This window comes from Saccopteryx bilineata, chromosome 5, assembly GCF_036850765.1.
Source record: "Saccopteryx bilineata isolate mSacBil1 chromosome 5, mSacBil1_pri_phased_curated, whole genome shotgun sequence".
In the NCBI taxonomy this organism is placed as follows: Eukaryota; Metazoa; Chordata; class Mammalia; order Chiroptera; family Emballonuridae; genus Saccopteryx; species Saccopteryx bilineata.
In genome coordinates, this window is record NC_089494.1 from 117,077,188 (window position 1) to 117,104,706 (window position 27,519).

Here is a 27,519-nt window from a genome sequence, read left to right on the forward strand (position 1 = left end):
TTTCCCAAGCCCGTAACCAGCTAGTTCTGATCCGCAGCATTCCACACTTCCTCCCTCCAGCTGCCTCCCCTTCCACAGAGAACAGAAGCCCAGTAGGGCCCTGCAGGGGGATGGTTTTCAGCAACTCCACACGGACCCCAAAGCGATGGCTTCCCACAGAGAGCAATCCCTCCTGTTACCTGAATGAATGCAGAGGCTCTCTTTGAAGGGTCCCACAAAAACTCAACTGCATTCAGCTGGGTTGGGCTGGCCCTGGGGTCCAAGATACCAACAGACAGTGGAATATCTGTACACACACACACACACACAAAGCACAGCTGTCAGCCACTCCCAACACCAAAGGGGGAGCACCCGGTCACAGGTCCAATTCTTTCACCACATTGGAAATGCACAAAAGTTCAAACACTAAGTTTTGTAAAACTCCCCTGGCAGAAAGCCTGACTTGAAACGCCATGAAGCTGTATTAGTCTCCACCCCATTTTGTGTGAACAGTCATTCTGTTTTGCTGCAGACAAATGACTATGCCTGACTGCCTGGCAGAGGCATTCTTCAGTGTTACGGGTCTATGCACCACACCCTACTATCATTCTAACTCTGAATTCCAAAACGCACCTGGCCTCCAAGGCGGTGGATAAGGGACCGTGGATCACTGACTGAGCCCCCAAGATTCCACTGCCACTGCCCACCTATGATGTCCATCCTTACCTTCATCCCTTGTCAAAACCTTTCGATGCATGACCCTTCTGCCAGCCTTCCCTGGAACTCCCCAATAGCTGGTCTTTGAATTCTAACTGGCTTTCTTTTCCACCAAAAGGGGAACTCTCTGAGAGCAGGCCTGGCAGCATGTTCACCTCTGCCAGCTCCCACAAGGTTTTACACAAGGCAGAGTGCACAAAGATGGAGTCCAGCACAGTCTAGATAGTGCCCAGGAAGAACCCTAACATGCTGGAGCACCATGGGCTTGTCTAGCCTGGGAGGCTCACCAATGTCCAGGATCCGGTCCCCAGGCCGGCTCCACCGCCAGCCCTCCAGCTGCTGGTGCTCTGTGTACTGTAGCCGCCGGTCGTGGAAAACCACGCGAATGATGCTCTGGGGAAGGGAGGCAGGTAAGGGACAGCTGAGTGTGGGTACCAACAGAGACCCAAGGGGGACTCACCTGCCGCCATCTGGGCCAGGGCCCAGACCCCGCCCTCAGGGCCTCTCTGCCTGGAGCCTCCTGTCACGTGCTGCTCTACTCCTCTGCAGAACCCCAATAACATGATGGCTGCCCTTCAGTCCATAACTACTAAGTGCTTTACATACATGGCTGATACATCAGTCCTTTAGTGCAAATGAGCAGAGGTTCAGAGAAGTTCAGTATGTTGCAATGCAGGGCTGGAACCCAGAGCCTAGGCCATCAGCCCATGACCCTCTGGATTTATTCCCAAACCCCCAGGCCCCTCCCGACACCCCCCAGCAGCATTCCCAGGTGCTGAGACCCCAACCAACCCCACAGGGAGGGAGAGCACCCCATGGACCCACCTTGACATACTTTGTGTTCAGATCTTGAAAGTCTCCTAGCTTCCGATTCTCCAACAACCGAATTTCATAAGACTGACCTGGAGGAGGGTTAACAGTCCATTTCCCATTTCTGAGTGTTTTCAGATTTGGGCTTACCCAGCTTGAGGCCCGCTTAAACTCCTTGGTATCCACCCCATTCTCATGGCCGAAGAGCAAAGCAGAGAAGAAAGGTCCTTGGCCAGCTCCAATCCCCTCTTGGACTGGCCAGCCTTGGGTGCCGACCCAGCCTAGCTGGGCCAAAGGCCCTAGGTAACTCCGCAGGGCCCTGAGAGCCCGCACCGGCCATCTTCAAAGAGACAGAATCCAACAAAATATAGTTAGCATTAAATCTGTAGAACATAACTTCATATTTCTTTATAAAGAAATGTCCCACACACACTTGGATGGCAAACACAGCTACTTAAATTCTCATTAGAGTAAACAACTGACCATTCCCTTCCTGAGAACAGGTTTAACAAAATAAAGTTTAAAAAGCCTGTTAAACATTGCCTCTAATTGCAGAATGAAAAGCATGTTCCCAAGTTAAAAGAATCTCACATATTCGGAAGGGTGTGGGGATTCTATTTGGTGACACAGAGCCAGCACAAGCTGGTTAAAGAATACAGATGGGAAAAAGATTCATCCATAAGCACAAAAACCCCAAAACACTTAGATGCATCTAGGAATAAACTACACATATTTCACTGAAAGATAAAATATAGTCTGAATAAATGGAACAAGCAATGTTTCTAGACAGAAAGATCATGTATCAAAGGATGTCCATTTTCCCTCAGGTTTAAAAAGTTTAACCACAACTCTAAAACAGCCTAGCATATACCACAACTCAATAAAGAATGCTTTACAAATAACAGAATAAATGATTTAATAATTGGTATTGGTAAATCTGATTCACTGTTTAAAAAAAATTCTTTTAATAATGAAAGACTCATAAGAAATCACAGAAATAGAACAGAAAGGTCCTGAGTGCCCACTCCCAGCCCCCTCCCCCCAGTGTGGCTCCAGGAAACTGTCCCTGGAGCCACACAGCACACACCTGCTCAGACTCCCCAGTCTCACAGCTTCTCTCTCTCTTTTTTGTACGTGTTTGTCTATGGGTCTATTAAATATTTTCACATTAGCTATATTTTTCAAAGTGCAGACCCTCACCTTACAGCAGATATTAAAACAAATTACCATTGGATTTAAAAGTTAATTTCCTAAGGTTTTATTTTAATATGAATGAGTACTTACCAAACAGTCAGTGGGGAAGGATTTCTGAACCTAAAATCATGTGGGGAAAGTGAAATCTAGCAATGTTAAAATATATATCTATCAATAAGTTAAATACAAACAAAAAACTAGGAACACCACAAACCCAGTGACTAACACAAACCCAGTGACTAACAGTCTTAAAATAACTGAAAGAGAAATAATTAGAAAAATACTAAGACCTCTGATAGCGACTAAATGGTACCTCCCTCAAATAAGTCTGTACACTAATCTCCAAAACCTGTGTCGCCTTATATTTGGAAAAAAAGAGTTTTGCAGATGCAATTAAGTTAAGGATCGAGATAAGAAGATAATTCTGGAGTGTGTCGAATGTCCCTAAATTCAGTGACAAGTATCCTGGTAAGAGACACATGGAGGAGACAGAAGGAAGAGGAGCCATGTGTGCACATGGGAGCAGAGACTGGAGGGTGCCAAACCAAGCCACGCCTCCAGAAGCTGGGAGGGGCAAAGAACTGATCCAGCCTGAACACCCCAGAGGAGGAATGGCCATGACAAATTTCCAACTTCCAGCCTTCAGAACTGTTAGAGAATACACTTCTATTGTTTTTGCTTTTGTTTTTACCGAGAGAGAGAGAGAGAGAGAGAGAGAGAGAGAGAGAGAGAGAGAGATGAGAAGCATCCACTCATAGTTGCAGCACTTGCGTTGTTCATTGATTGCTTTCTCATATGTGCCTTGACTGGGGGGCTCCAGCTGAGCCAGTGAACCCTTGCTCAAGCCAGCGACCTTGAGCTCAAGCCAGCGACCTTGGGCTTCAAGCCAGTAACTATGGGATCACATCTATGATCCCGTGTTCAAGCTGGTGCGCCTGCCCTCAAGCTGGCAACCTCAGGGTTTCGAACCTGGGTCCTCTATGCTCTATCCACTGTGCCACCACTGGTCAAGCTAAACTTCTATTGTCTTACAGTTCAAATGCTATAGAAATATTTACCTGAAACCTATATACTCTTACTGATCAATGTCACCCTATTACATTTAATTTTATAAATAAAAATTTTGAAAAAATGTATATTGCTTTAAGTTAGCAGTTTGCAGTAATTTGTTAAAGCAGTCACAGGAAACTAATATACCTCCCACACACACCCCCACACACACAACAAATAATAAAATGGACAAAAACTATCAAATTAAACCATCCATTCCAAATATCTGCTGAGCAACAACTGTGTGCCCAACGCAGTGCGAACCCTAGGGCACGGAGGCAGTGAGTGGCAGCCTGGGTTGGGGAGCTCGTTGCCACAGCTCCCACTGGTCTGGAAATGACGCTGGTGGAGCCCAGAAAACCTGACTTCCAAGAGGGGGCGCCCCTTCACCCAGCTCTCACCAGGCCATCTCACAGGACCAGTGGACACTTAATGAACACGCCACGGGCACACCACATCAAATGAAGAGGTGCAAACCCATACTCCCGTCCTGCCCACTTGCCAATGCAGAAGACACAATTCATACAAGAGTCTCACTTACCTAACCAGTATTTCTAATGTTCTGAAAAAGCCAAACTTTTAAAAAGTTTTTTTCCATTAATTTCAGAGAGAGAGAGAGAGAGAGAGAGAGAGAAGAAGGGAGAAATATCAACTCATTCCACTTAGTTGTTCTATTTAATTGTTCAATCGATTGCTTCTCATATGTGCTCTAACTGGGGATCAAACCTGCGACCTTGGCCAATACTTTATCCACTGTGTCACCAGGCCAGGGCTGGAAAAGCCAGATTTTTAACATACATTTCCAAGCTCCTGCGCCAACATCCCCTTGACAGCAACATCAAATGGAGCCTCCCATACTCTAACTGGTTTTTCCAGTGTCCTCTGCCTTCCCCAAGGAAGAATGTGAAAGGCTCTGGAAGAAGGCCCAAGGCAGGCTTTTTGGGTGCTCCAGGGCCCATTAATATGGACCCCGAGCTCTGCAAGACAACCTCAGCTTATGCCCAGCAGGAAGCACCTGCTGAACCACACAGAGCAGTTCTAATAAGTGGTCCCAGCCTCCTCCACCAACAGCCGAGACCTAACCCTACACTTCCTACAGAATGTCCCTTCCTCAACCCTCCCCCTGCATGTGCACTCTGGAGCCCCTCCCGGCCACAAGGCCCCTCCCCTACTCAGGACTTAGGAGAGAGGGCCAGCCTGCCCCCCCCATACACATGCCTGTCTCCATGCCAACATGCTGACCTCCCGCGCCCTGTTCTCACTCGGCCCATCACCACCCAGGAGGCCACTGCTCCTGCAGGCACATTGGCTGAGGAGCAAGGTGCAAGCACCGTCCACCTGACACGCAGGCCATTTTCTCCGCTTGGCAAGATCAGCTTGGGGCATAGATGGGGGCTCTGGAAAGAGGGTTCTGTGAAGGCACGGACCGTTTTGCTCACCACTGTACTGTTTGATGCAGAGTAGGTGCTCAGCAAAAGCCTGTCCGTGATTTCACAGTCTTTACTGTGCTACTCTGCCCGAACAACAAGGTTTGCGAACAGGAGACACCTCCTACCCGCAAATGGTTAGCAGTGTTCTAGTGCACACTGAACAGCACAGGAAAAGCCCTAATATAAGGCAGGATTTGAAAAATTCCTTTAAAGAATGTGCAACACTCCCCTAGAATGGGGATAGTGGTGGGGAGGGGGACGGTGAAAAAAGGTTTGAGCAAGGAGATAACATTACAGATAAAATTTAAAGAATGAGCAGGATTTTGATAGTTGAGGAGAAGAATGAATAAGAAAGTAATCCTAAGCAAAACTGTACCAGAGGTGGATGGGAGAAGTGTGCCTCTAGGGAGCAATATCTAACAGTTGGCACCCACTGGGTGCTGACCTACTGGCAAAGTCGGCTCAGGTATTGTCACCTGAATGAAACACATCAATGGGGCACTGAGGGGTAGCCCCACGGTGGAAGGAAGCAGAGGCACAGAGAGGTTACCTGCCTTGGGCAAGGTTGCACAGCAGCAGGTGGCAGAGCCAGGAGTAGAAACTCAGTGTTGGCAGAACCTATCACATTTTTTTTTTTTTTTGGTATTTTTCTGAAGCTGGAAACGGGGAGAGACAGTCAGACAGACTCCCGCATGCGCCGACCGGGATCCACCCGGCACGCCCACCAGGGGGCGATGCTCTGCCCCTCCGGGGCGTTGCTCTGTTGCAACCAGAGCCACTCTAGCGCCTGGGGCAGAGGCCAAGGAGCCATCCCCAGCGCCCGGGCCATCTTTGCTCCAATGGAGCCTCAGCTGTGGGAGGGGAAGAGAGAGACAGAGAGGAAGGAGAGGGGGAGGGGTGGAGAAGCAGATGGGTGCTTCTCCTGTGTGCCCTGGCCGGGAATCGAACCCAGGACTTCTGCACGCCAGGCTGACGCTCTACCACTGAGCCAACCGGCCAGGGCCCCTACCACATTCTTTCCCACATCCCACCTGGAGGGTGCCATTTGCTGGTCAGAGGACACCTGACCTGTAGTTCTGCACGACCCTCAACTCCTTTCTGATAGTTACTCACTTGCACAGTGAATAAAGTTTGCCTACAGCATATTATGACATTAAAAGCACCCCTACCTTCGCCATCCCAAGGTAAGATGGTTTGTTTTACTCCTTCCTTCTTCCCTTTAAGACTAGCAATAAAGATGAGTCCTAGGATGACCAGCTCAGTTTGCCATATGATCTCAGAGAAAGTGCACAGACCCTATCTTCTTCTCTGTAAAATACTGTGTCCTGCATCCTGAACAATAATCTTTATTTATTTGTTTGTTTATTTATTTATTTATTTATTTTGTGTGTGACAGAGACAGAGAGAGAGACAGAGAGAGGGACAGACAGGAAGGGAGGGAGATGAGAAGCATCAATTCTTCATTGTGGTACTTTAGTTGTTCATTAATTGCTTTCTCATATGTGCCTTGACTAGGGGGCTATAGCAGAGTGAGTGACCCCTTGCTCAAGCCAGTGACCTTGGGTTCAAGCCACTGAGCCCGCACTCAAGCTGGTGAGCCTGCGCTCAAGCTGAGGACTTTGGGATTTCGAACCTGAGTCCTTTGCGTTCCAGTCCAGTGCTCTGTCCACTGCGCCACTGCCTGGTCAGACCTGAACAATAATCTGAGAGGAAAAGCAAATCGCTACAGAAAATCTTAGTAAAAGCTGTTCTAATTTCAGAATTGTGAAATGTGAAAAAAAATTAAATAAAAAGCTGGTATTAGAATCAAGGAAATAGGGTAATGAATAATTCCCAGCAAGCTGCTGTTCAGCTATGCACAGGGTCACTGCCAAGCCCCCTATGAGGACTATTTAATTTAGTCTTCACAACAATCCATAAGGAAAACCTATCAGTGACCCCATTTCACAGATGAAGAAATTTCAACCCAGAGACATTAAGTATCTTACTGAGATCCAGCACTGACTCTCTGACTCCCAGGACTGAACACACAGCCAAACAGACAACTCTACATACTCTAACTGCTTCAGGGGCCTAAGATCCACGGAGGCCGGCTATATCATCTCTCTTCAATTTCTTGTCTTTTCTTTTTTTTTTTCTTTTTTTAGATAGGGACAGACAGACAGGAATAGAGAGAGATGAGAAGCATCAATTATTAGTTTTTTGTTGCAACACCTTAGTTGTTCATTGATTGCTTTCTCATATGTGCCTTGACCATGGGGCTACAGCAGACCGAGTAACCACTCGCTCAAGCCAGCGACCTTGGGTCCAAGCTGGTGAGATTTTGCTCAAACCAGATGGGCCCAGGCTCAAGCTGGCGACCTCAGGGTCTCGCACCTGGATCCTCCACATCTCAGGCCGGTGCTCAATCCACTGCGCCACCGCCTGGTCAGGCCTGAATTTCTTTTTTTTTTTTTTAAAGCTTAGTTTATTTATTTATTTATTTATTCATTTTTTAGAGAGGAGAGGGAGAGACAGAGAGAGAGAGGAGAGACATAGAGAAGGGGGGAGGAGCTGGAAGCATCAACTCCCATATGTGCCTTGACCAGGCAAGTCCAGGGTTTTGAACCGGCAACCTCAGCATTTCTAGGTCGATGCTTTATCCACTGCACCACCACAGGTCAGGCCTGAATTTCTTGATATTCATTTCATGTCATGACCATCTTACACACACCTAAGCCCTCCTCTTCCTTTATGGCTCAAACCCTTATGCCCCAGGACCTCAGTTCTCTGAACCAAGAAGTCCAAGTAGCTATGCAACCACACTGTAGCACAAGGTTTGGTACCAATTTCTTCCCGATAAAGTCACCTCCATGAAATACTTGCTCCTAACCCCTTTTAAATACTCTGAAGGTTACAATAACCCAAACCACGTCATTTTTGGCATGGGGACAAACAGACCAACAGAAGAGGTCAGAGTCCACAAATATTTCCAGATACTTGAAAACTTGATGTATGGCAGAGAAAAAAAAAAGATAGCTTTTCAAGAGTGTAGGATGACTGGTTAGCCATACGGAAAAATAAATCCCTAACTCACACATATGTAATAAAAAATTCCAGTTCCAGAGGCATGTCCTAAAGAAGTATTTGATGTGCACTGGGAGGCAGGCACAAGTCACTTATACAGGAAGAAACTGTCGACAACCTACAGATCCAGCAATAGGAAAAGAGATATATTAAGCAACTGTTTGCTTCTCCACCCTCCCTCTCCCCCTTCTCTCCCTCTTCCCCTCCCACAACCCATGGCTTGATTGGTTCGAGCATGGCCTCAGGTGCTGAGGATGGCTCTGTTGGAGTGGGTCAACCTTAGGCACTAAAAATAGCTTGGTACTAGAGCATTGGCCCCAGATGGGGTTGCCAGGTGAATCCTGGTCCAGGTGCATGCAGGAGTCTCTCTATCTCCCCGCCTCTCACTTGGAAAAAGAAGAAAAAATAAATAAAAATAAAAATAATATTTCCATCTCACACACACATGAAATAATTGAGTAGGGTAAGAACACTGGAGCCAGCTGTTACTATGCATTGCATTGTGGCTCTGTGTTTCTGCCTCTCTAACCCCATCTTAGAGGGAGGAACCTCTGGGTCTACTCACTGTTGAGCAGTTACTGTGCACCCCCACCACTGCCCTCTTTGTGCCAGTGACATGCTGGGCGCAGGGCACCCCAAGACTCTACCATACTATATTCACCCCACTTATTCACACACCACCCCACAATTTTGTTTGGGTTTTTTTTGTATTTTTCTGAAGTTGGAAACGGGGAGGCAGTCAGACAGACTCCCGCATGCGCCCAACCGGGATCCACCCGGCATGCCCTCCAGGGGGCGATGCTCTGCCCCTCCGGGGCGTTGCTCTGCTGCAACCAGAGCCATTCTAGCACCTGAGGCAGAGGCCACAGAGCCCTCCTCAGCACCCGGGCCAACTTTGCTGCGGGAGCCTCGGCTGCAGGAGAGGAAGAGAGAGACAGAGAGGAAGGAGAGGTGGAGGGGTGGAGAAGCAGATGGGTGCTTCTCCTGTGTGCCCTGGCCGGAAATCGAACCCAGGACTCCTGCACGCCAGGCCGACGATCTAGCACTGAGCCAACCAGCCAGGGCCCCACACCCCACAATTTTGTCACTAAAATTAAAATCAGCCTGCAACACAAAGACCCTATTTCATTTAATCAACTCACTTTTTAAACTTAATGTTTTAAAAGTGTATCATAATCAAATACCATAAGTAAACAGTAATTGCAAAAATTATAGATATGCAATGACCAATGTTCTTCCACACACTCATAGAACTGCCTTGGAAACCAGTCAGCACCAGGTTTGGAGCCTGGGCTCACCTCAGCCCACCACTTACTATAGAGTACTGGCTCCCTTCACGAGCACCTGTTTCCACGTCTCCAGAACGTGGGTAATAGCGGTACTGAGACACAGAGGGGCACTGGAGGAATGCGGGCATGTCCAGCATGGCATGGCACATAGGAAGCCTTCAGCTGGACCTCAGAACCCCCGCCCCTGAAGTGAGAGCATTGTTGGAAAATGCAGGGCCTCATCCGCTGGTGGTGGCCTTTCCACAGCCTCCACGCCTTCAAGACAACTCCCTCCAGTATCTCTGGCCCTACCCTCAACTCTGGAGTTCTTAAAAGCCTTTTAAAGCAGGGAAGGACCCCTGGGTCAACACTTGATGATGTAAGCTAACCCCCACAGGTGGCCACCAGCCCAGCCCAGAGGAGCTCAGTGTCCAGAGTGGCAGGAGTTGGAGGAGGGGTGGTCACATACTCTACCCCCACTAGCAGTGACCAGCTCAGCCCTCACGGCCCCTCCCAGGTTAGCACTCCAGCTTTTGTCCACAGGGAGGGGTAGGTGCTCCTCAGGCGGACTCAGGGGCAGAGGGGAACCTCAGCCACTACCTGAAAGGGCAGCTTGCATCCTGACCCATGGACCCTGCAGCCATTCCAAAGGGTTTGGAAGTTTCCCCCCCAACCCTAGGACTGCAATCAACCTTCCCCTCCACCCCAGCCTTTCCTCACCTCTACTCCACACAGAAGCGGGCGAGGAGGGCAATGAGAATGGGGGATAGCAGAGAACACCTTTCCCAGGAGAACAAAACACAAATGTATAGCACTCGACACAGTGTCTGGCCCAGGCAGATGCTCAAACCTGCTTCCTCCCTCTTCCTTCGTGCAACCCACAACATCTAACACTTCTGGCCCAGGCATCAGACAACTTCCTCTGTAAAGGGCCAGACAGGAACCATTTTCAGGTGTGTGGACCATAGATGTCTGTCACAACTACTCAACTCCACCGCTGCAACAAGAAAGCAGCCACAGACAGCAGGTGAGTGAATGGGCATGTCTGTGTCCCAATAAAACTTTATCTGAATTTTTACAGGATGTTCAATCTCCCTGCTGACCTCTTCCTTCCTCCTAACTTCTTTGGGCACTTTGCAACTTTGTCCCTCAGCTGTCTTGCATGATTGCTAAGTCATAGCTCCTTACTGCACTAGAAGGAAGCTCTTGAGGCCAGCTATCAGTTTGAACCAATTTGCACATATGCACACACACATACACACACACCAGCTCCTATAGAGTACTGGCATGTGATAAAATTGATGGTGGCAGAATTTGATATAAATTTCCTAAAGCAAACAGAGCTGGAAACTAGTCGGCCAAACCAAGAAGAGTGTGAAAAGATGCTCAACCTCCCTCATGGTCAAAGAAATGCCAAGTGCAAATGCTGCAATGCAGTTCCATCTGTCAGCTACCCAAAGCTTAACAGATTGCAAACACCCTACAGCCCTGGCCGGCAAACCGCAGCTCACGAGCCACATGCGGCTCTTTGGCCCCTTGAGTGCGGCTCTTCCACAAAATACCACATGCAGGCGCTACCTCGATAAGAAATGTACCTACCTATATAGTTTAAGTTTAAAAAATTTGGCTCTCGACCCTGGCCTGGTAGAGCGTCGGCCTGGAGTGCAAGGGGTCCCGGGTTCGATTCCCGGCCAGGGCACACAGGAGAAGCGCCCATCTGCTTCTCCACCCCTCCCCCTCTCCTTCCTCTCTGTCTCTCTCTTCCTCTCCCGCAGTGAGGTTCCATTGGAGCAAAGATGGCCCGGGCGCTGGGAATGGCTCCTTGGCCTCTGCCCCAGGCGCTAGAGTGGTTCTGGTCGCAACAGAGCGATGCCCTGGAGGGGCAGAGCGTCGCCCCCTGGTGGGCGTGCCAGGTGGATCCCGGTCGGGCGCATGTGGGAGTCTGTCTCTCCCCGTTTCCAGCTTCGGAAAAATACAAAAAAAACCAAAACCAACAACAACAACAAAAAATTTGGCTCTCAAAAGAAATTTCAATCATTGTACTGTTGGTATTTGGCTCTGTTGACTAATGAGTTTGCCGACCACTGCCCTACAGGGACTGGAAATGGGCCCTCACGCATGCTGGAGGTGGGGGATACTATGTCACAGCCTACTGGGCATTGTGACAATACCCATCAATATTGCAAAAATAAACAGCCTGTGACCTAACTAACCCAATCAAAAAAGTGCCGAATAATAAGTACACCATGTACACATACCTCTGTATTTGCCGAGTCTAATATATGCAGCTAACAGTGGACAGAGAAGCAGACTTCTCTTTTAAATCACATACAACTTCAGTATCGCCTTTTTTTAAAACTAGGAATATATTATGTGGGAATTTGAAAAAAATACAAAACAAAAAGGAAGAAGTGCCTCTTCCTGTTCCAAGCACATAACAGATGTCCACAGGGACAATGATTGGTACCAGTATTCTGGTGCCAGGCTGGTACCCAAAAGCTCATCATATCAGTGGGCACTTGGGGAAAACAGACTTCATGTAATAAATGGAACACCGAACACATGCACATGAGGTCAGACATACAGAGCATCTCTTGGGGAGCCCACCTGGAGAATCTACAAGTACAATATGTGCCCAGTTTATTTATTTATTTATTTATTTTTAGATTTTATTTATTCATTATAGAGAGGGGAGAGAGAGAGAAAGAGAAAGAGAAAGAGAGAGAGAGAGAAGAGGGGAGGAGCAGGAAGCATCAACTCCCATATGTGCCTTGACCGGGCAAGCCCACGGTTTTGAACCGGCAACCTCAGCGTTTCCAGGTTGACGCTTTATCCACTGCGCCACCACAGGTCAGGATTTTCTTTTCTTTTCTTTTCTTTTTTTTTTAATATGTGCCCATTTTAGAGGTGAGGAAACCAAGGCCCAGAGTGGTCCTAATGTGCCCAGTTAGTGATGAAGCCTCAGCACATCCTGTGGCCCAGCCTAGGACAAGAAGGGAGAGAGAATCTGAGGTCAGGTCAGATACACTGAGTTAAGCCAGAACCTTCCACATCCTGGCAAGTTCATGAACCTCTCTGCATCTACAAAATGTTCCTTGCAGAACAGCCACGAGGATTAAATGAGATAACGTACTCCAGCCTAGCATGTAGTGAGTACACAGCTGCCGGTCACAACTAGCACCCCTAAACAACAGGTGTTAACTGCTTCCTCCCCTCCGGAGCCTGGAGCCCGCCGGGGCACAGGCCACTAGCTCAGTGCTGTACTTTAACCCTCCTCAAGCCCTCAACAGCTCTGAATGTACTGAATGAGCAGCTGTCCAAGGACACCCAAGGGCACACAGCTGGGAGGCAGCCAAGCTGGGACATACCCCCCAGGCAGGGATGACTCTACAGGAAGGCATTTGGTGGGGGAGCTTTCTGGCTTCAAGGCTATGTGAGTTTCCTCCAGGCTGCTGGCAGAGGGGTGGGGGATATGCCTGATTCTGCTGCTGCGAGGCAGGCCCTGCCCCAGCAGGCCCACCCCTGCCTGCCTCTGCCTGGGCAGTGCCCGTCGGCCCCTCCTGCGGAGCAGCTCTGCCCAGCAAGCGGAACCCAGTGCAGGGCCTCCTGCCCAGATCACTATGTTCCCAAGAACAGGAGGCAATTGCCCTGGCTGGCCAAGATTTACAGGTTGTTTACTTTCCAACAGCTACTGCTTTGGATAATTAATGCCACATAAAACATAATGGAGGCCATCATTACCTCAGAGAAAGGAGGGCTGGGTACCAAGAGCCCTGTACTGATGGCACAGAAAGCTCAGTGCTGCCCACACTATGTCCAGCATGCACATTTTCCCGTCACTAGCCTATGTGAAGTATTATGCAAGTTTGTGGACTCACAGCACTCACACCCAGGCATGCTTCCAGGAAAAGGCTCTGCCTTCAACACACCCAATCCCAGTCTTGAGGGCCTGTCAGTGGGTGACCTTGGTGAGGCACTTAAACTTCTCACACCAAGCCTGACACACAACGTATCTCCAATAAATTCTTGGCAGATGGTAAGTATGAGTGTATAGGCACCAAAGTAGAAGAGTAAGTCATGTCTCAGAGGCCTTTTAGAGAATTGTTTCCAGGGCAGGGACAGGGACAATACAAGATGCTCTTCTTGTCTAAAATATCCCATAAGATCAAAAGTGAGGAAATGTCCAAACGAAGGGTGGAGGCACATCAGAGCAACACAGGAGCCAGTCAGAAGAGGCTTCCAATGGCCGCCGCTGGCACAGTCTGAGCAGCAGACGAGAGAATGACAGTGTTATCCACGAGTCTGTACTGACAGGGCAAGTATATAAATAAACTGGTAGAGAAAAGAAAAGCCCTTTCTTACAGTAGCATTCCAATGGCTAAATGTAATATAAAGAGGGAAGGAATAAAAATTGGTGTAGGCAAGGTCCACCAATGGATGCTACAATTATTGGGCACAAATTTAAGGATAATCAAGGTATCAGCCTAGTCTTCCAAGGACCTCCCAAGATATTTATTCATTACAGAGGGGAAAAAAGTAATTTATAGCAGAGAAACATGGCAGACCCTACTCAATCATCACGGTTACTTGCAGCATCATGGTCCCCGATATGAGGCACTGGCAAGGACACGATGTCACTCCTGTGGCATTGTTGGTCAAATACATTTGTAAATATGAATATATGTTTGCTCACTGTGGGAGACAGGCTGTAAACTGGCAAAGTCATTATAGCCTAAGGCTTAGTTTTAAGCCTTTCCCTCCCTTCTGATACTAAGGTCTTCTTAAAACTAAGCTTTTCCCCACACCCTTGACTGTTGCATGATGTGGGTGGCGCACTCTCATGAGGAATCTCATTATGCCTCAGATAAGTGACTTTGTATCAGAGACTTCCTTGTTTGTATATTGGATTAAAGGTTTGGATTTCTACACTATAAAATGGGGCAGAGGAGCCCATGCTGGAGGAGAGCAGAGAAAGGCCACGTGGAGGAGAGGAGAAGCAGGCAAGATGGTGGAGTGCTGAAGGAGAAGCCAGTTTGTGCAGAGTTTGTGCAGAGAGAAGGAGCTGGGGAACAGAGGTAAATGAGACTGGTGAGGTTAGAAACCTTTGATTCTAGGAAACTCAGATAATATGTCAGTGGCTTTGGGAGCCCTGAATGGAAAGGGAAGTGTTTTCCCACTGTGTGTATTTACTCGCCTGCCGGGTATGAGCTAGGATTAAAGGTAATGGCCCATCAGTTCTTGGCTCCATTTTTCATTACCGACTGAATCAAATGCAAACCTGCACGGACCAGGCGGCTATGATGGTGGCCGTGGCTACTGGCTTTACAGGCATTCTTGCAAAAATGCAGAACCTCAGTCTCATCATTAAAAAAAAATCAGAGAATCTCAAATTGAGGGGCATGTACAAAACTGACCTACTAGTAAGCCTCTGGAAGTGCGAAGTCCGTGGAAGAAAAGGAGAGGTTAAGGGGCTGTCATAGACTGGGGACTAAGGAAACATGGTAGTGAGGCACCCTGTGGGCTACTGGAGAGCAACCTGAGACAGGAAGAGGGCAGTAGCGGAGGAATGGGTAAAATTCCAGTAAAGACTGTAGTAGCAGAATTAATGGAATCATGCCAATATAACCGCCTGGTTTCAATAACTGTACCACAGTTATATATTACCATCATCGGAAGATGGGTAAAGGCACACAGAAATTCTCAGTACTATTTCTGACACTTTTCTTTCCATCTAAAATTATCTTATTTTTCCCCCTGCCCCCCTCCCAGCAAATGCTGTGGTGTCCCAAGCCCCAACCAAAACAGTGACCAGTAGGCCTGACCCAGGAGGCAACATGCACGTAAGTGCCACTGGCTGGTTCTGAATCAGGGAACTCTGGACCCCTGGAGACCTGATCAGCATTTTAAAAAATTGTTTGATTTGCTCTTGGTCCTACATACATACGGTAGCTTTTTCCTATTCCATACTTGACTCGCTGGATCCCAGGAAATTCACTAGTTTCTCACACTGAACGTGTATCCAGCCACAGCACTGCACTAAAACCTATGAAACTGCAGACCGTCCACCCACTCTGGTTCACAAAATGGCAAGTGCATATAGTTTTACCAAATGCAATGGTTCTTACAGGTCAGTAAGCAAAAGGGCAACAGAAAAAAAGGCAATGGATAAAAGAAATGTGTGTAAACATATGTTGGTCAAATAAGTTTGTAAATATAATGTATATGTTTGCTCGCTTATAGTTTGTATTGGGTGTGGGAACAGGCTGTAAGCAGGCAGGGTGGTTATAGCCTAAGGCTTAGTTTTAAGACTAAGCTTTTCCCCACACCCTTGACTGTTGCATGATGTGGGGTGATACACTCTCATGAGGAATCCCATTATGCCTTAGATAAGTGACTTTGTATCAGAGACTTCCTTGTTTGTATATTGGATTAAAAGTTTGGATTTCGCCCTGGCCGGTTGGCTCAGCGGTAGAGCGTCGGCCTAGCGTGCGGAGGACCCGGGTTCGATTTCCGGCCAGGGCACATAGGAGAAGCGCCCATTTGCTTCTCCACCCCTCCGCCGCGCCTTCCTCTCTGTCTCTCTCTTCCCCTCCCGCAGCCAAGGCTCCATTGGAGCAAAGATGGCCCGGGCGCTGGGGATGGCCCTGTGGCCTCTGCCCCAGGTGCTAGAGTGGCTCTGGTCGCAACATGGCAACACCCAGGAGGGTCGCAACATGGCGACGCCCAGGATGGGCAGAGCACCACCCCCTGGTGGGCAGCATCGCCCCCTGGTGGGCGTGCCGGGTGGATCCCGGTCGGGCGCATGCGGGAGTCTGTCTGACTGTCTCTCCCTGTTTCCAGCTTCAGAAAAATGCAAAAAAAAAAAAAAAAAAAAAAGTTTGGATTTCTACACTATAAATGGGGTGCAAGCTAGGATTAAAGCTAATGGCCCACCAGTTCTTGGCTCCATTGTTTCATTACCATCTGTCTGAATCCAATGCGAACCTGCACGGGCCAGGCGGCTGTGATGGTGACTGCGGCTACTGGCTTTACAGAAATACTTTTTTTTTTTTTGTATTTTTCTGAAGCTGGAAACGGGGAGAGACAGACAGACAGACTCCCGCATGCGCCCGAACGGGATCCACCCGGCACGCCCACCAGGGGCGACGCTCTGCTCACCAGGGGGCGATGCTCTGCCCCTCCGGGGCGTTGCTCTGCCGTGACCAGAGCCATTCTAGCGCCTGGGGCAGAGGCCAAGGAGCCATCCCCAGCGCCCGGGCCATCCTTGCTCCAATGGAGCCTCGGCTGCGGGAGGGGAAGAGAGAGACAGAGAGGAAGGAGGGGGGGGGGGTGGAGAAGCAATGGACGCTTCTCCTATGTGCCCTAGCCGGGAATTGAACCCGGGTCCCCCGCACGCCAGGCCAACGTTCTACCGCTGAGCCAACCGGCCAGGGCCGGCTTTACAGAAATAAAGTGCTAATTTTCTATATGCATATTAGAAAAAAATCAAAAGGTTGACAATATAGAGTGCTGACTAGGATGTGAAGCAACAGGTACCGCCCTGCACAGGTGGTAGAGGTATAAACACATAAGTTAGTAGAACAAAGAACAGTAAAGAGCAGAAAACCAAATCTCTAAGATAAGGTCAGAACTATGACTCACTCAGGCACCTCCCCCCCAAGACCTGGAACCCTGGAACTAGGTCCAGGCTGGGGCTGAGGGAATTCACATGCCCTTGATCAGCCAAGATCTCTGAGGTGGGAGCCAGACAGCCTGTTGCTCCTACTCCGCCCACCACTGTCTGGCCCTAGCAGTCCCACTTCTATCTTTGCCTCTGGTGAGACAGATAAAGGAGTTTCTGGGGCAGTAACTGTGGGGGAAAACAAGGTTTGTCAGAATAGCCCTGAGACAACCAGAGCCTCCCCCACCCCAAGCCTTCCAGAAGGGTGGACACCTATGACCCTCCCAGGGAACAGCTTCACCATCAGCCTCTGCTCCCAGCGTGAAGAAAGGAGAGGGTGGGTGAAGCCATGTCTATACAGGGCCTAGCCGAGCAGGCCGCCCGAGCCAGGCCCACAACAGTCCCTCCCTGTGTGGGGGATTGGAAGCAGGAAACAAGAGGGCCTGAGTGCCAGCCTCGCCACGAGTGGCCAGCAGCTTCAGATGGCTTCACTGTCAGCCCTCTGGCCACAGAGGCAGGGAAGCTGGTGAGAAGAGAGCATAAGGCAGATCCCCAGAGGGACAGAGAGTCAGAGACTCCTTGTGGTGCCTGAGCCCCCACTTCAGTTTGCTGCTGAGGTCCCTGTGTGCTGCCTGTGGACGCTGACAGTGGCCACAGGAGAGGCCTCCATCCCTCTGTCCATACTCCATCAGGAAGACGCACAATGATGAGGGCTGGACGTGAACAAACGGGAGCCCTCATGCGCACTGGTAGGGATGTAGTATGGTACAGCTGCTTTGGAAAAGTCAGTCAGTTCCTCCAAACATTACACAGAGAGTTACTGTGTGACCCAGAAATTGAGCCCCTAGGCATATACACAAGAGAAATGAAAACACAGGCCCATATAAATACTTGTGCTTGAATGTTCACAGCAACATAGTCACAATAGCCAAAAAGTGAGAACCACCCAAATGTCCATCAACTAAAGAATGAATATATGAAATGAAGCACACCCATATAATGGAGTGCTGCTGGGCCACACAAAGGCAGGAAGCTCTGCTATGTGCTGCAGTGTGGATGGATGGCCCAGAAAGCATTATGCTAAGTGAAAGAAATCAGCCACAGAAGACCACCATTTATACAGATGGCCTAGAATAGATAAATGTAGAGATAGAAAGTAGATGAGTGATTGCTGGGGCTGGGGGGAGGGAGAAACAATGGGGATGATCACTAATGGCTGCAGAACTTATTTTAGGAGGGACAAAAGTGTTCCCAAATTAGTTGTGATAGTTTAATCTACTTAGTTAAGTACACTAAAAAACATGAATTGTCTACTTTCAATGAGTGGAATGGATTGTACGGTACCTGAATCATAACCCAATTGAACCATTTTTTTTTTCCTTTAAAAAAAAAAGGAGATATAGAGATCAGATTAAAGTATTACTCTGTGGACTGGGGCAAGTCACCCAGCCTTGCTGGGCCTCAGTTTACCCACCTATAGTATAGAGAAGTGGGGTGGGGGGGTGCAGAAGCTAGATTAGTGCTTCTCTAACTTGAATATGTTTGTAAATCCCCGGTAACTTGTTAAAATGCAGATTCTCATCCAACTGCCCTGCAACAGCCCCGAGACCCTGCATTTCTAACCAGCGTTCAGTGAACACTGCTTCATGAACCGCACTTTCAGTAACAAGCCATCAGAGGTCTTTAGGCCCCCTCCAGCTCAAATGTTTAATAAATCTAGTCTTGTGCACCTCTGTGAACTCCCAGAGTATATGGGTCTTTCCTTCCCATTCAGGAGTCAAAGGCCCTCTAACCACCTGGTAGGAGGTCCCAGGGCATGGTTACTGGCAAAGGCAGGTCAAGAACCTGTCCAGGCCCTGGCCAGTTGACTCAGTGGTAGAGCGTCGGCCTGGCGTGCAGAGGTCCCGGGTTCGATTCCCGGCCAGGGCTCACAGGAGAAGTGCCAATTTGCTTCTCCACCCCTCCCCCTCTCCTTCCTCTCTGTCTCTCTCTTCCCCTCCCGCAGCCGAGGCTCCATTGGAGCAAAGATGGCCCAGGCGCTGGGGATGGCTCCTTGGCCTCTGCCCCAGGCGCTAGAGTGGCTCTGGTCGCGACAGAGCGATGCCCCGGAGGGGCAGAGCATCACCCCCTGGTGGGCATGCCAGGTGGATCCCCGTTGGGCGCATGCGGGAGTCTGTCTGTCTCTCCCAGTTTCTAGCTTCAGAAAAATACAAAAAAAAAAAAAAAAGAACCTGTCCAATCTGTCTGAGCACAGAGCTGCTGGCTGTGCACACGAGGGTCCTCAACCTGTAAAGCACAGAGCAGGAGGGAAGTAGGGCTCATGTTTCCCTCGCCAGGTCTACCTAGTCCTATCCTTCCGGAAAGAGAAAAGGGAAGAACAGCAGAGACCTTGATGCAGTGGCTAATAAATCCAAGTACACCCACGCATCTGGCCCCTGGGGCACTCTGTGGAAACAGACTTCTGCCCCTCCCAGAGCTAACACAGCAGAAGACACAAGCTCCAGCAGATTCTGATGCCAAACAAATACTGCCCTACAGCCAAGACTGCACTCCAAGAGATTGTCGGGAACCCACTATACATGCTCCAGACCTCAGTTTCCTCATCAACAAAGGGTTAAATGAGATACCCCCTACAGGTACCCAGAGGACATTCCTGTGAGACAAAGTGAGGGGCATAGTGGAAGGCAGGGAGGCCAGCTGTCTACCTCTGGCCTCCAACCAAGAAACACCAACCCAGCTACACGATGGGTTTCTTTGCCAGATAGTTCCATGAGGAAGAGTGTTCTATGGGACCTGTGAGGGACATAGTCCTGAGAAAAATGAGGCATGAATGCTAGTTCCTAATATACACAAGGAAGCACTTGTCCTTCTGCCTGTGGTCACTACGGACTCCAAAGCCATCCATACTGGGCTCACACCTGGCCCTGCCTTAGCAAGTTGAATGATGTAGAATCATTTCATCTTCCTACTCTGGGCTTCATTCTTTCTCTTATGAAATGAAGGGGTTGGAATAATCACGGAACCTACTTGTATAAAGTTGCTACTTCAACACATAACAAAACACAAAAAACACCTTCCTCATTCAGAGCAGATAATCTGCATACATTCTTGTAAGTGGTAATTCTACCATAGTTCACTGGACCCTGAAACCGGACTCAGGGGTCCATTTACAAAATTAAAGTGGTTCTTCCTACCCCTGACCTTCCTTCCTTGCTCCCCTACACTCCAAACACCTATGAAAAATAGCCAAACTTTACAATAGGAGAGAAAAAACATTTATTAAGACCCACTGATATGCCTGGCATTAAATATGATCACCTTCCTACAACGTACCATACAAATTATAACCCTTTCTACTTGTGCAGTGACCAAGCAGAGTTTATTAAAGCTGGAACCGGGTGCTCCAGCCCTACTGATGGTCTTTCCTGGTTGCCAAAAATTTGTTGGTTTAGAGGTATGGCACACACTGGTTCCGGGCAGTCAGCTGTCGCCCACAAGCTACTGGCCAGGGACAGAAACATAGTACTGTGTGAAACCAGGGAGGGCATGCTGACAGCCATGCTGTGCTGCTGATTCTGTGGCGGCTATTCAGTGCTCTCATGAGCTTGTTTGGTGATGGGTACAGGAGCAAGTCTGTTTGAGTTTCCCCTGAAATTTTGGAATGTGCTGCTTTGTTTATTTTTACAGTAAAAAGCCAACATACTTAGTGGGAAAGTGAGCTAGATTGAAGAGTCTCTGCCTGAACTGAAGAGTACGTACATCGGTGAGCAGACGGAACACATTACAGGAGCCATCAAAGCCCGAGTCCCTAAAGTGGGACTGAAACTCTTGTGTTTGGCAGCACTCAGCAAAGACGCCTCCTTTCCACGGGGGGTACAGCAGACCTCCTCGACTAATGGCGGCTCATCTGGAAGGAGAGACAGGTCACTCACAGGCATCAAAATCCTTCTAGCCCCAAGATACTGAGGCAAAAAACATCGGAAAGACATCTCAGAAGAATGCACACAGCACCCAATGGAAATAGCGATTGGTGGCCCTGGCTGATTGGCTCAATGGTAGAGCGTCGGCCTGGCGTGCAGAAGTCCCCGGTTCGATTCCCGGCCAGGGCACACAGGAGAAGCGCCCACCTGCTTCTCCACCCCTCCTCCTCTCCTTCCTCTCTGTCTCTCTCTTCCCCTCCCGCAGCCGAGGCTCCATTGGAGCAGGGATGGTCCGGGCGCTGGGGATGGCTCCTTGGCCTCTGCCCCAGGCGCTGGAGTGGCTCTGGTTGCGATGGAGCAACAGGGGCAGAGCATCGCCCCCTGGTGGGCAGAGCTTCTCCCCTGGTGGGCGTGCCAGGTGGATCCCAGTCGGGCGCATGCAGGAGTCTGTCTGACTGTCTCTCCCCGTTTCCAGCTTCAGAAAAATACAAAAAAAAAGAAAAAAGAAAAAGAAATAGCGAATGGGTTTGATGGCAACATCGGCTTCAAGAAAGCTGACAGCTGCTTGCCCAAGAAGATGGTAGAGGGAAAGAAAAGACTAGAGGAGCTGAGAAATGGAAGAAAGTGCCGGAAAACACCATGCAAGGGGAACAGGAGGGCCGGGTAAAGACCCTGACTGAAACCACACTGAGATGATCAACTCACCTGCTCTCTTTTAGAGATTACAGGGAGGACAGCTACGTGGCATCAGACAAAAAAGGAGAGAATCAGAAAACAGAGAGACCAGATGACCAGTCCAAGGTCATTTGAAGATGCTCAATGATGCTATTAATTTAAATGCTTCCTTAGTATTTGGAGAGAAAAACAAAGAGCATTTTTAAAAGTTCCGTAAATAAAATCAAATACTCGAAGCACTTGCAGTTCAAACCCCAGTCCACCCAGAGCAGGGATTTTGATGGTGTGGTGTGGAAAGGCACAGGCAGAGAATGAGTTCAAAAGCTTCAGCTGAAATTCAACATGGCCTGAATGACATCAAGGACATGAAACGCAACTTCGCAGAAAAGCAATGCAGGGGGGAGTTTACTGTTTAGAAATAGAGAGAAGCTTCCCAAAGCATGTGAGCATACCAAGCTTATCCATCAAAACCTTGACTCCTATGGAAAAATGGCCAGAGACTGAGGAAAGCAAAGTGGATCAAAGGCGAATCAGCTCCCACCTGACCACTGGTGGCAGGGTGGATAGAGCATCGACCTGGGATGCTGAGGACCCAGATCCAAAACCCTGAGGTCACTGTCTTGAGCCCAAAGGTCATTGGCTTGAAGCCCAAGGTCACTGTCTTGAGCCCAAGGTCACTGGCTTGATCCCAAGGTCGCTGGCTCAGTTGGAAGCCTCCCAGGTCAAGGCACGTATGAGAAGCAATCAACTAACAACTAAAGTGATGCAACTATGAGTTGATGCTTCTCATCTCTCTCCCTTCCTGTCTGTCTGTACCTGTCTGTCCCTCTCTTGCATGCGTGCACACTAAAAGAAATTAAAAATAAATGCTCACTGCCTGACCGGGTGGTGGCGCAGTGGATAGAGCGTCGAACTGGGATGCGGAGGACTCAGGTTCGAGACCCCGAAGTCGCCAGCTTGAGCGCGGGCTCATCTGGTTTGAGCAAGGCTCACCAGCTTGAGCCCAAGGTCACTGGCTCGAGCAAGTGGTCACTCGCTCTGCTGTAGCCCCCCGGGCAAGGTACATATGAGAAAGCAATCAATGAACAACTAAGGTGCTGCAACGAAGAATTGATGCTTCTCATCTCTCTTCTTTCCTGTCTGTCCCTCTGTCTCTGTCACAAAATAAAGAAAGAAAAGAAAAAAAAATAAATAAATGCTCACAACAAGTAAAAAGGCTGAATTAGTTTGAAATCTCAGCTCTTTCCGAGTGGCCCTTTTGTGACTGTTACTCTGCTCAGAGCCGGGGCAGCACCCAAGAAAGTCATATATTAAATTAACCATCTGTTTCAGATGCTTTGACACCTGGGGCCTTGCTGACCTTGGGCAGGCTGTCTGACCGTTCCAGGGCTAGCCAATTCTTAGAGACAGTAAATGACTAGCCTCTGTGCCTTTCATATGCACACCAACTACTGTAGTGTCCACTTCCCCATCACCTCCCCTGCCAGACTTACATAGAACTGTCACCCGCCTGGCCACCATCCTCTGTACCAGTCACTCCCGAGTCGGGTGTCAGACCACCAGGGATAGCTCCTCTGCCCCGAGCCAGTCTTAAATGTGCACACTCTGCTGCACCCATTCCTCCTCTTAGAAACCACATTACAGGGTCTTTCCCATATTGTCCCCCATCCCTCTGCCCCCTGACTGCCCCTGGTACTTCTCCAAGTGGCCCTGCCTCATACAGGGTGCCCCTTCAACCTGGGAACTGTAACAAACTATCTTTTCAGTGGTAATTGTGTCCTTATATGTTGGGCCCAAGATACCTAAAAAATGATAAAACCTACACTGAAAATAGATCAGGACATCCCCTGCCTCACCAGGTCCCTGGGGTAGCAGGAGGAGGTGCTGTCAGGATGCAGGGATACAGGGTAATGGGCAGGCTTGATTCAGATTTCAGCAGCCAACCTCTAAATATGTGCAAGCACAACACAACATCTAATACACCTCTCTCTTTAAATTAATTCCCATGGAGTTCTATTTCATTAAATGCATTACTTAACTGAGGTTATGTCTACTTTACAAAATAAACAGCACAGGTTAATAGGTTCAGTAACATGGGGAAAAGAAAGAGCCAGAACTGGAACCTAGATGTATTCTACTCCAAAATTCCTGGCTTTTGATGTGTTACTAGTATCTAAGAGAGAATAATTAATACTATCATCCAAATTGATGTTTCCAATAGGGAGAAAGCTTTCTTTAATTTAACAACACAAGCTAGATATCTGTCATGGGTAATACATAAGAATCTACCTCACGCTTTTTATGGCTGCACTTTATTTTATACTGTGTGAAGGCTCTATATTCAATAAATTATTATAGGACAATGTGGAAAGTAATAGAGTTGTATTCTGACCTTACTCCTTACACACCAAAATGAATGCCAAAGTGTCAAAGACTAGAGAAAAAAATATTTTAAAAAACAGGTGAATATTAAAATCTTAAAGAAGGCTTTCCTAAATGGGACATATAACACACATACAAAAATAATTAAGGTAAAACTCCCAATAAACCGTGCCTGACCAGGCAGTGGCGCAGTGGATAGAGCATTGAACTGGGATGTGGAGGACCCAGGTTCAAGACTCTGAGGTCGCCAGCTTGAGTGCGGGCTCATCTGGTTTGAGCAAAGCTCACCAGCTTGAGCCCAAGGTCGCTGGCTTGAGCTCAAGGTTGCTGGTTCGAGCAAGGGGTCGCTCAGTCTGCTGTAGCCCCCTAGTCAAGGCACATATGAGAAATCAATCAATGAACAACTAAGGAGCCACAATGAAGAATTGATATTTCTCATCTCTCTCCCTTCCTGTCTGTCCCTATCTGTTCCTTCTCTCTGACTCACTCTGTCTCTGCCACAAAAAAAAAAAAAAAAAAAAAAAAAACTCCAATAAACCTGATCATATATAAACTTATAAAAACTTTTATTATGTAAAAGAGTAAGCAAACAAATAAATGAAAAATGAATGACATAAATGAAAATGTGGGAAAATATTTCTAACACATTAGCCCAAATATGCAAAGAACTTTTACAAATAAGTAAGAACAGCCTGACCAGGTGGTGGTGCAGTGAATAGAATGTTGACCTAGGACACAGAGGACCCAGGTTCGAAACCCCGAGGATGCCGGCTTGAGTGCGGGCTCAGTAGCTTGGGTGCAACATCACTGGCTTTAACATGAAATCATAGAAAGGATCCCATAATAACTGGCTTAAGGGTCACAACTAAGAGCTGATACTTCTCCTGTCTCTCCCTTCCTGTTTGCCTGTCTCTGTCTCTGTCTCTGTCGCAAAAAAAAAAAAAAGTAAGAAAAGGATGAAAATCCCTTTTAAAAACTGGTAAATCACATAGAAGGCAAAAGGAATAGAAATAACCAAATAAAGTATTGTTGAAATATATTCAACAAAATTGAGAAAATGAAAAATTAAAATAGGAATACTTTACATTTTCCATGCTAATGACCAAAGGTTAAAAAGTATTGGCAAAGGTATAGAAAAATAGCCTGACCAGGCAGTGGCGCAGTGGATAGAGCATTGGACTGGGATGTGGAAGGACCCAGGTTCGAGACCCCGGGTTTGCCAGCTTGAGCGCAGGCTCATCTGGCTTGACCAAAAAGCTCACTAGCATGGACCCAAGGTCACTGGCTCAAGTGGGGGGTTACTCAGTCTGCTGAAGGCCCGCAGTCATGGCACATATGAGAAAGCAATCAATGAACAACTACGGTGTCACAACGAAAAACTGATGATTGATGCTTCTCATCTCTGTTCCTGTCTGTCTGTCCCTATCTATCCCTCTATCTGACTCTCTCTCTGTACCTGTAAAAAAATTTAAAAAAAAAAGGTATAGAAAAATAGACGTTTTTCATTCATTCAAAGAAGTTACATGTGCCAGGCACTGTGCTAGGACTAGCAATGAACAAGACATTCAAGATCACTGCCTTCAAGTTTATATTTCAGGTGTGATAGAGATAAGGGATAGAAAATAAGAGAGGAGGGAATAAACAATTTCAAAAAGATGTACTCGCTCTTCCATCTCTAGATATTTATCCTACAGAGATTTTCACTCCTTCTTAAACACAAAGATGTACAGAGATGCTCACTGGACTGCGAGGTAGAATTATGAGAAAGTGTAAACGAGCCACAAGTTCCTCAAGAGAACAAGTTATGCAACATCCCTGCAATGGATCATGATGTAACCAGTAAGGGTCAGCTTTGGTTTACTTTTGTAATGTACCCATGTGGAAAGACTTTGAAGCTAGTTTGCTAAACAAACAAACAAAAAGCAAGTTGTTAAACAGTATATAAAATATGATCCCATTTTTCTTAAAAAGAGGCACACACATTTCTACAAGTATCTACATATGTATGCCTATATAAAATTAGATATATGTTGGTTAATGTATGACTACACAATTAGACATATATGGGTTAATGTATGACTAAGACAAAGCTTGGAAGTGAGGTTATGAGAAGCTTTCCAGAGTACAAACTTATGTACTATTTGGTTATTCTGTATTATAGTAAGTATACACTACTTTTATACTGTGGAAAAATAATAAGGGATAAAGCATTTTTAAAAAGTAATGTATTTTAAGGTCATTTGGTTTACTCAGTTTATATCCCAAACTTCAGGCTAAAAATTAATCTGGAGAGAAAACTTCAGTTATGGAGAAAAGATAAAGTAACTCATCCTTTGCCTCATTCCTTAAATTCTAAGTCACTAATATAACTGGGGAAAGGGAAAAATATATTATGTACTTACTATGTCTCAGACATTTATTATTCGCTTAATTCTCAAGGCAACACATAAAATAAAACCATCCCAATTCCAAATAAATGGAGGCTCCTAGCTATTAAATGATTTCCCCAGAGCAGAACTGATAAAAAAGAAGAAAAAAAGCTGCCATTCTGCCTGGATTCTAGGAGCAAGGAAAACAACTTCCCTGCCCAGATTTCTTATCTCCCTGGCTGGTCATTCCTTCAGGTCACTATTGGTAAAGAGATTGAAGGGTGGGAGCAACTGATTGTGTTTTTTGTTTGTTTTATTCAGTGAGAAGAAGGGAGGCAGAGACTCTCACATGTGCCCAGACCAGGATCCACCTGGCAAGCCCACTAGGGGGCGATGCTCTGCCCATCTGGGGCCCTTGCTCTTTTGCAGTTGGAGCCATTTTTTTTTATTGATTTTTTTTATAGAGAGAGGAGTGAGAGAGAGAGAGAAGGGGGAGGAGCAGGGTGCATCAACTCCCATATGTGCCTTGACCAGGCAAGCCCAAGGTTTCGAACCAGCGACTTCAGCATTCCAGGTCAATGCTTTATCCCACTGCGCCACCACAGGTCAGGCCTGGAGCCATTTTTTAGTGCCTGGGGCAGAGGCCATAGAGTGAGCCACCCTCAGCACCTGGCCAACTCACTCCATTGAGCCATGGCTGTAGGAGGGGAGGAGGAGGAAAAGAGAAAGAAAGAGAGAGAGAGAGAGAGAGAGAGAAAGAAGGGAGGGAGGGAGGGAGGGAGGGAGGGAGGGAGGGAGGGAGGGAGGGAGGAAGGAAGGAAGGAAAGAAAGAAAGAAAGAAAGAAAGAAAGAAAGAAAGAAAGAAAGAAAGAAAGAAAGAAAGAGAGAGAAGCAAGAGGGGGAGGGGTGGAGAAGCAGATGGGTGCTTTTTTTGTGTGCCCTGAATGGGAGTTGAACCCGGGACATCCACACACCAGGCCTACCACTGAGCCAACCGCC

At 47.8% G+C, this 27,519-nt stretch overlaps 1 protein-coding gene across 1 annotated transcript in view; it reads right to left on the reverse strand.

Annotated features, from left to right (window-relative positions):
- Positions 1-27,519, reverse strand: part of TFCP2L1 (transcription factor CP2 like 1) — a 60,620-nt gene that overhangs the window by 22,828 nt on the left and 10,273 nt on the right. The window contains exons 3-5 of the mRNA XM_066280093.1: positions 1,522-1,598; positions 984-1,089; positions 180-286 (exon numbers count right to left, since the gene is read on the reverse strand). Coding sequence (XP_066136190.1) covers positions 180-286; positions 984-1,089; positions 1,522-1,598 — 290 coding nt within the window. The remainder of the gene's footprint in view (positions 1-179; positions 287-983; positions 1,090-1,521; positions 1,599-27,519) is intronic.